Source organism: Cystoisospora suis (assembly GCF_002600585.1).
Source record: "Cystoisospora suis strain Wien I chromosome Unknown contig_5308, whole genome shotgun sequence".
Lineage (NCBI taxonomy): Eukaryota > Apicomplexa > Conoidasida > Eucoccidiorida > Sarcocystidae > Cystoisospora > Cystoisospora suis.
In genome coordinates, this window is record NW_027158098.1 from 5,129 (window position 1) to 14,393 (window position 9,265).

The following is a 9,265-nucleotide window of genomic DNA, read 5'->3' on the forward strand; positions in this document are numbered from 1 at the left end:
TTTCTCGCTCTTTCTTTCTTTTCTGTATGTCTGTGTATCCACCGGCACTGATCTGTTTTGCCGACTCTTTCTTCCTCCTCTCCCTCTATCATCCAAATCTCTCAGTATCTTTACGTCGTCTACCTTTCATTTACCTGCCTCTAGTCTATCTTTAATCTATCTTGAATCTATCAACATAAGGAGGAGAGAAAGACTGTGTTCTCTTTCTCACACTTTCTTTTTGTCTCTTTCTGTATGTTTTGTAGGTATCCTTCGAGAGATGATAGAGCATGCCGTTCAGAATGACAGTCTAACCCTTCGCTCTCCTTCTCCTTCTTCTTCTTTAGTGAATTATGTCGTTCTTTTGGTTGACGAAAATTCTCTTCCTATTTTATCTTCTTGCTGTACAGTCTACGACGTATTAGAACAAGGCGTCACAGGTATACACTGACCCACTCCAACTCTTCTTTCTCGTTTTCTTTCTCTTCTTATTCTTCTCTTTTCTTATTCTCGTATCTCCTTCTTTCCCTTCTCCTTCTTATGCTCTCTTCTTCTTTTTCTTTCTGATCTTCTTTCTCTCCTTTCTATGCTCTTTTCTCCTCTCTTCTTCTTTCTCTTCCTCTTCTTCTCGCTCATTCTCTCTTTCTCTTTTTTTGTGTGTACATACATGTGGGGTCTAGAGAGAGACAGATAAAGAGACAGAGACACATTCAGAGATCGACACACGAAAATAGATAGATAGATAGAGAGAGAGAGAGAGGTGTGGAGAAGAATAGCCACCTCTTGCTTTCTTTATTTGTCAAGACTTTAGATCTCGTGTTCTTCTCCTTCTTCATCTTCTTCTTCGTGTCCCCATCTAGACGTAGGAGTGAATACGGATCATTTAAGCCCTTCCTCTACGTCAGCAGACACGTCAGATAAATCAGTAGTCAAACAGAGACTCTTCCACTCTCACTCTCTTCAATAGGTCACATATCTACCTTTAGTCTTTATTTCGTCTAGCTACTTGATCTGTGTATCTTTCCTCTTGAGATCTATCTACAGAAATGGATACACAAGTAGATTCCTGTCTCTCTCTCTCTCTCACGTCTCTATAGTGTGTGTATGGTGTATCCATGTATGTGTCTCTTGTCTCTTAGCTTTGTGCTTGTGTCTAGGGTGTAGTGACACACTTTCTTTCTTTCTTTCTTTCTTCTTATTTCTTCTCCTTTTCTTTCTTTCTTTTTCTTTTCTTTCTTTCTTATTTCTTTGGACTTTTCGTAGTAGTTGAGCCAGTGGGGAAGAGGCGACAGCCTTTGCCAGGTCTCGATGCTGTTTATTTTCTAGCTCCCACAATCGATTCTGTCGATGCTGTTCTCCACGACTTCTCCGATGAAAAAACACCTCAATATAAATCTGTTCACATCTTCTTCACCTCTGCCCTACGTAAGTCTCCTCTTCTTCTTCTTCTCCCCTCTTCTTCTTCTCCTCTCTCCGCGCTTCTTCTCTCTCTCTCTCTGTCCCTTCAATTTTTGTACACCCTTCTCTCTTTCTCTCTCTTTTCCTCTCTCTACATGCATATGCGTTTATTCATATATTCGTCTGGACTGATAGCTCTCTCTTGCAACATCTCTCTGTCTATCTCTCTCTCTATCTTTGACCTTCCAATGTATCTTCAATCTATCTATCTTTAATCTTTCTCTTGCTTAGTGTATCATGTAGCCTGTAGTTGTGTATGTACAGTGGAGCCTACCGGAGATGGTATCCTTTTCCTTCCGCAATTTGAAATTTTCCTTCTCGTCTTTGCTTCTTTTTTTCTCTCATCTCTTTTCTTCTCTTTTCTTTACTTTTGGCGTAGCTCCGGCGGATAAGCTTCTAGAGAGATTTGCAGCGTGTCCCCCCCTCCTTCCTCGTATAAAGACCTTCGTGGAATTTAATCTAGATTTCGTTGGTAAGCACGAAAAGGAAAGTGAAGAGAGAAGATCGAAAGAAGAATAAAAGAAGAAAGATGAGAGAGAATAGAGGAAGAGAGAGGATTCCACATGAATGGGCGGATTTTCTCTGCTTGCGTGTCTGAGAATCCGATCTTTCTTCCTCTCTCTTTCTTTCTCTTTTTTCTAAGGGGAGAAATGTCGTTTCAGTGTGTTAATCTAAAAGATAAAGCTGAGGTGTATGTACACCTCAGAGAAGAGTTCAAAGCATAAGACGTCTTTCTAAACTGCCAACAGACAAGAAAAATTTAAATGTTTCTCTCTAATGATAAAACACAAAGCTCTTGATCTCACATGATGGACTTTTCTGGTGTATGTACACTCCAACTGTTCGGCTATAGAATCTCCTTAGACCTCGCGTTGTTTAAGAAAAATTTCGCCTCTTCTCTCTTTTCAGGGGAAGCAGGGCATGAAGAAGGAAGGCATCACAGACTGCCTACCGTCTTCTCCTTTTTCTTCTTTGCCTAGTGTATTCATATCTTTCTTAATCTATTTATCTTTAATCTATCTATCTCCAGTCTATCTATCTTTAATTCATTTATCTTTATATGAATGGATGGGATGTAGATCGTGAACGCCTTCTTGCTCCAGTGCTTGTTCTCTTCGTCGATCTCTTCTCTATCTCTTTACACATACATGCCTATCTCGTGTGGAGTATACAGACGTACTTCGTAGATATCTGTATATATATATATATATATATACGGATTTCTTTCTATCTCTCCTTTTACGCGTATACATCTCTTACATCTATCCCCTCTATCTTCGTATTTCTCTGTTTCAGTCTAGATTTCTATCTCTCTCACTTCTTTCGAGTTTCTTCCCCGTCTTTTCGGTATTCTCCTGTTCCAGGAAATCTTTCTCCTTTCTTCTTCTTGCTTTTTTCTCTTCCACTTTTTTTCTCCTCCTCCTCCTCTGCATGCATGCGTGCATGCGCCGAATCTTGCCTGTATATACACCTCCGTATATGTCTGGAGATGTGTGTGGGTATGTGTTCATTTAGTCCAAGAGCAGAGAGTCTTTCATTTAGGCCGGCCTCTCGACTTCATCGATTTCTATAAAGGAGGTTCTGACCCTGTCAGCCGAGCTAGCATCGATGCCATCGCAACGCGTGTAAGTGTATAGTCAGCTAGCTAGCTAGCTATTCATGTATCTCTACATATATTGGAGTAGTGGTTCTTTTTTCTCTCTTTCATTCTTTCTCTTTCAATGTATTCTTTTATATTTCTTCTTATTCTTCTTCGAAGCTGTTCCTTCATATCGATGACCTATATGAGAAAGAAAGTATCAATATGCATGCATATGTATGGCTATGTACGTATGTATAAATGTACATGACTGTGTATGAATATGTATCAATACGGTTAAGTATGTGTGTATCTCCGATAGACACCTCAATAGTATCATTCTATGTGTGTCTTTGCCTGTGTCTTCATATATATCCATATTGCATGTCTATAGATGCCGCAGGTGTATCTGGCTAGGTAAGATGGATTCGCAGGTGTCTACAGATATCTATCTTGTCTATCTTCTTTTCGTAGTCTTGCGTAAGAGGGAGAGATGTTCCTCTACAGAGAGAAAGTAGAGCGAAGTCGCAGGCCTGTCTGGGAGGTCTGTACATACTCTCCATCACCGACTACGTAGGGTTTCTCGAGATCGTATCTTAGTCAAGATCTATACAAAGAGGTACATAGACCAACTTACATCTAAACTCCCTGTGTATAGAATCTACCTCCTGCATGATCGATATAGAGATGTACATACACCACATGCAGTTCAATCAAGGTCTACCCACGGAGAGATTGCTAGTCAGACATCTGCGATGTCTATAGAATCTGTATGGTAATAATTAGATATACATACATCTATCTATCTATCTTCTATCTATCTTTAACCTGTCTATCTGCCCTAATCTCTCTTAACTCTATCTATCTCTATATCTTTAATCTATATCTCTACAGAGGCGTGTGTATAGACGATTCCTATTCTCCTTCTGAACGTGTTGTGTGAAGACGTCCAGATGTCTTGCTTTTTCTTCTTTCTTCTTCTTTCTTCTTCTCTGCTCTTGCTCCCAAGTGTAAGTTGAATCTATCTATCTATCTTTTGCTCTCTATCTATCTATCTTTCTTCTTCCTCTTTCCTTTGTGTGGGGGACAAGCTATTTTCTTTATGTGCCACGTTAGGAGAGAAGCCTTCGATTCGTTTCCAAAAGAACTTTCGAGGCCTTAGCCAGTCTGTCGCCTCCGCTCTACACGACAAACTCCAGCGATCCGACCTCTTCAAGGTACACAAGACATCTCAAAGAGAAGAAAGAAAGAAAGAAAGAAAGAAAGAGAAAGAAAGAAAGAAAGAAGGAAAGAGGGCAGCTTGTCGTTTTCAGGTTTTACTGTTTCGGGGGTTCAGGTGTATGTACAGATGGACTTTTAGATCGACTAGCCAAGCGCAGCAGCACCAGCAGCAAAGGCATCCCATTGTTGTCTGTGTGTCCCTTCGCTAAGATCGATGCTTCTACATGTGAAGGTGTACATCCACATCTTCATATCAATCTATCTCTCCCTAAGGCAATCGCATACATATACTTATCACTAGATACACACTCACGTCGATCCACACCTGTATATATATGTATATATATATATGTATTCGCAAACGTAAGTCATACATATACATATATATCTGTATCTCTATATATCCATGTATGTAGATCTTTTCAGGAGATTTCTCGAGAAGGCTTTCTCATATCTATCCATCTGCATGTCTCTACGGACTTGGCGTGGCCTTTTCCACTCTAGACCTCTCTCTCTCTCTTTCTCTCTCCGGTTTATCTTTACTTACTCCTAATTATACATAGAGGTAGATAGGTAGATTAAACATAGATAGATAGATTAAAGATAGGCAGATTAAAGATAGATTAAAGAGAGATAGGTAGATATACAGCCGTACACATCGTGACCCGTCAGGTCTGAGTGGTGTCCTTTTTTCTATTTTCCTCTTTTTATCTCACTCTTTCTTTTCATCTTCCTTTTTCTTTATGTTTGAAGTCTTCAGGATCAGAGACGGGGAATGTGTCTCTTTTAATCTTGGATCGGTCTATCGACGTTGCCACTCTTCTTGTTCATGAATATACCTACCAGGTAAATCCCCTTCCAAAGTCTCGCCTACCCAAGAGATAGAGAGACATCCAAGTAAATAGATAGATAAATAGATTGAAGATAGATAGATTAAAGATAGATCAAGGATAGATAAGACATCATTCAATGCTTTCCTCCTTAATATATCTTTTCTCAAGATCTCATCTTCACATATGCCGCGCATGCATGCTTTTATTTCTTCTCGCTCATTCATCCAAGCCTTTTTAGCGTGATGTTTCTGTAAGAATGCAGCGTGTCTATAAGACAGATTCTTTCTCTCCCGCTGTCTCTGTCTCTCTTGACTCTCTTTGAAGTGACGCAGGTGTACGTACACCTTACCTTCCTGCTATGATGTATGCAGGCGCAATCCTAGCAGTGTGGAAATGCACATACACCGATTTTATCTATAGTCGCTTCTGAATGTAGGAGAGGCTGTTTAAGAGGAGGAGGAAGAGAAGGGGTGCGACAAACCATAGAAATCTGACGGGAGAAGAAAAGCCTTTACAGGAGAGACACATCGCAGTCTACCTACATCGAGGGGGGAAAGACATGTTGAATTTTCAAACTCTTTTTGTATATACGGAACTCTCTGCTTCCTCTGTTTGGTCGTATACATGGTATATACATATATATGCATCTATCTATATATATATATATATATGCATCTATCTATATATATATATATATTTGTATGTGTATAAGCACTTGTATATTGTTTTCTTACTATGTTCCTATGTGGTATACCTACGTACCCGTGTATGTATCCCTAGTCTATCCAGCTACCTTTATCTATCTTTAATCTATCTATCTTCAATCTATCTTTAATCTGTCTATCTTTCCTGTCTCTGTAATCTCTCTGTGCAGGCCCTTGTGTATGATGTGCTTGAAATTCCAACAATAGCTTTGCCTTCTTCTTCTTCTCCACTGAAGAGAGGAAAGAGCGGGAGAGCGCCCTCGACCTCTTCTCAAGAAATGAATGAACTGTTGCTTCAAGAAGACACCTTTCAGTAAGCATCGACACGTGGTTTCCTTCCTCCTCTTCTTTTCTTTTTTTCTTTTCATCTTCTTCTTCTTCTTTCTCGCTTTCGAGCTGTGAAGAGAAAGAATACCTACCTGAGGCCCCCCCGGGGTACAAGAGAGAGAGAGATACAAGATACGAAGAGTAGCATAGAAAGATCAAAAGAGAAAAGTGGAGGAGTTATGACTACGCTCTCATACACATACATATGTATGTATATATATATATGAACGCATATATATATATATATATGTATATAGCGTGTCGGCGCTGATGTCGTTTTAGAGATAGCAGCAGAGCTTTGATTTGTGAGATGCCAGGTGTGCATACACTCGAGGTGGGGTGTATGTACACTTGCTGGTACCACCCCGTCTGTGGCTTTTTCAATTCATTCTTTTTTTTTTTTTATGCGACGTTTTTTCCCCACCTTTTCTTTTTTGCAACTTCGCCTGTCGTCAACGCAATGTATGGACGCCTGTCTGTCTAGCTCACCGAGTTTGAGAGTGTTTTCTTCGACAACCTCTGTATATATGATAAGAAGAATTTCTCTTCTTCTATCGTCTTTCATCTTTCTTGACTATTTCTTGGATGTCTTCTTGTCCTTCTTCTTTTTCTCTCAGGTACGAAATTGTCAGCAACGCAGGGAAGCGAGAACAGAAAAGAGTACGCCACATCTTCTTTTTCTTCTTCTTCTTCTCTTCTCTTCTTCTCATGTCTATACGTAGAGAGATCTTGACAAGCGTTCATGAAAATGGTTTATTTTTTAGATAGGCGGTTCCTTTTTCAAAGGTCTTTCGTTCTCCTCCTCTTCATCTTCTTCTGGTGTATATACACTCGATAACCTTCCTAGCTATCTGTCTCTCTCGTACCTGTCTATCGGTGGATCTAGCCACTTAGCTATCTCTTCATGCTGTAGAAGGGAGGTACCTGCCGCCTCTTCGTCTTGGGAGTTTTCTTCTTTTTCAGAGGATCGTGTCGCTATGGATCTTTCATCATTCAACTCTACCAAGAGACTCTTCCTTCTCTCTCTCTCTCTCTGCACATCTTTAGTATACGGTCCATCTTTCATCTCTCTTCAATCGACCTATCTTTCTGTCTATCTTTGATCTATCTCCAGTCTGTTTCTCTCTGAGTACCGTACATGCGATTTCTCTCTATGCATCTCTGCACATCCATAGACACACAGATTCATACATACATACATATGTATATATATATATATATACATATGTATGAATATTATGTATCAATGTGTATGTAATATGCAAATGGGCCTATGTATCTATATTTGTGTATATGTTGTGCTGTGTAGGCAATTCTAGGAGAGCAAGATGAGCTGTGGGTTCGCTTCCGGCACAGCCACATTCAGAGTGTGAATGAGGAGGTTCAAGAAGAAATTCAAAGATTCATCCGAGAAAACGCCACGGCCAAAACGCAAAAAGAATACCAGGTCAATCCACACAAACAAAAAGTAAATGAGTGATCGATTCAACGAACGAAGGAAAAAAGGAAGGAAGGAATTAACCAGTCACTTTCCTTCTTCTTCTTCTTGTCATTTAAGGTGTCTCTGTGCCTGTTTCTTATTCTCTCTTTCGACCTCTCAGTTGCTTCTCTTCTTTTTCTTCTTCTTTTCTTTATCAAGTAGACAGATTTCTTTCCTCTCTTGAGGTAGATAGGAAGGGACCAGGAGAAGAGGTCGATAGAAGAAATGCACAGGTCTCTTTCTTTCTTTCTTTCTTTCTTTCTCTTGTCTTCGCATGTCTATTTTTGTCTCTCTCTTGTGTATCTATTCTCTTCATAGAGGCTCCTCGGGAGATGACGACTCCACACACTAAGGGATGATCTCTTCAACACATGCATGCATCTACCTATGTCTCGAAACAAACATATATATATCTATATATATATGTATACATATATATGTATGTAGACACCGAGACTGATACATTTTTCTATTCATATGTACAGACACGCACACCCATAAATTCATCTATCTATCTGTATTCTATCTATCTTTAATCTATCTTTAATCTATCTATCTAATTTTCTAGCTATTTATATGAATATCTTTCAGGTATGTTCTATATACATTTGTATATAAGACCGTAGTAGGATAGGTTTGCCTTTCTTGTAGTTAGATGATAGACAGTATTTGCCTCTCAAGACTCGCCGTCTTTTCTCTCTAGACTGAGACAGTGCATACGATGAAAGTCTCTAAATGAATCCATCCACTTAGACTTCCCCTCTGTCTCTATTCTAATACCGAGACTTCCTATCCATATGTATATCATTGCTTCCTCTTCCTACTATATAAAGATATATATAGCAGGAGAGAATAATAAGTGGAGATCGTATAAGAATATCTCAGGAGAGGCCTGTGCGTTTATGTGGGGTGAATCAAGAAGAAGAAGAAGAAAAAGAAGAAGAAGGCAGCATTCTCTCTTTATATCATTCATTACTCCTCTTGCTCTCTTTCAACACTTCTGCTTCTTCTTCTTCCTTCTTTCTTATTGTAGTGATCCCTTCGTATAGCCAATGAGCCATAGGGGTCGGGGTGGGAGGGTAAGAGTCTTTCTTCTTCTTCTTGTATTTCTACTTCTGCAACGCCTTCTTCTATCACTACGGTATGATTACTCCTCAGTCATCTTTCTCTCGACTCTAGCTCTTCTTCCTGTCTATCTTCTTCTTCTTCTATTTCTTGTCGCGGCTGTATGTACAGGAGAATCGGAGAGGAAGGGCGACACCTCCTGCTACTTTAGAGGCTATAAGGGCACTACCGCAATACCAAGAAATGCTAGCCAAAGTAGGAAGAAGGCGAGCCTCATTCATTCCTTCTATCTATCTTTCTCTCTTTCTTTCTCACTCCTTCTTTCTTTCTCTCTTGCTTTCTCTCTTTCTACGTCCGATCGGCTATTCTCTCTTCTTCAACTCTTGCTTTCAATAGTGCAAGACAATTCGGAAGCCTTGAAAGGCTTAGATGTAAGATTCCTTTTCTTCTTCTCTCTCTTCTCTTCACCCTCTATACATCTCTCTCTTGTCCATACATGTGTGTTGCATATATATACATGTACATATATGCATATGTGTAGATATATAGGTCTGTGTATACGTTATAGACATATCTGTATACGTGTCCCTGTCTCCCTCTCACTCTTTCTTCTGTTTCT

At 39.7% G+C, this 9,265-nt stretch overlaps 1 protein-coding gene across 1 annotated transcript in view; it reads left to right on the forward strand.

The window, feature by feature from the left end:
* CSUI_009116 (syntaxin binding) overlaps positions 1 to 9,246 on the forward strand; it is a 10,191-nt gene extending 945 nt beyond the window's left edge. The window contains exons 2-11 of the mRNA XM_068069235.1: positions 246 to 419; positions 1,243 to 1,404; positions 1,817 to 1,909; positions 2,953 to 3,062; positions 4,108 to 4,233; positions 4,991 to 5,083; positions 5,945 to 6,087; positions 6,719 to 6,761; positions 7,411 to 7,569; positions 8,818 to 9,246. Of these exons, the coding sequence (XP_067918792.1) occupies positions 246 to 419; positions 1,243 to 1,404; positions 1,817 to 1,909; positions 2,953 to 3,062; positions 4,108 to 4,233; positions 4,991 to 5,083; positions 5,945 to 6,087; positions 6,719 to 6,761; positions 7,411 to 7,569; positions 8,818 to 9,042 (1,328 nt within the window). The 3' untranslated portion in view covers positions 9,043 to 9,246. The remainder of the gene's footprint in view (positions 1 to 245; positions 420 to 1,242; positions 1,405 to 1,816; positions 1,910 to 2,952; positions 3,063 to 4,107; positions 4,234 to 4,990; positions 5,084 to 5,944; positions 6,088 to 6,718; positions 6,762 to 7,410; positions 7,570 to 8,817) is intronic.
* Positions 9,247 to 9,265: the final 19 nt, after the last annotated feature.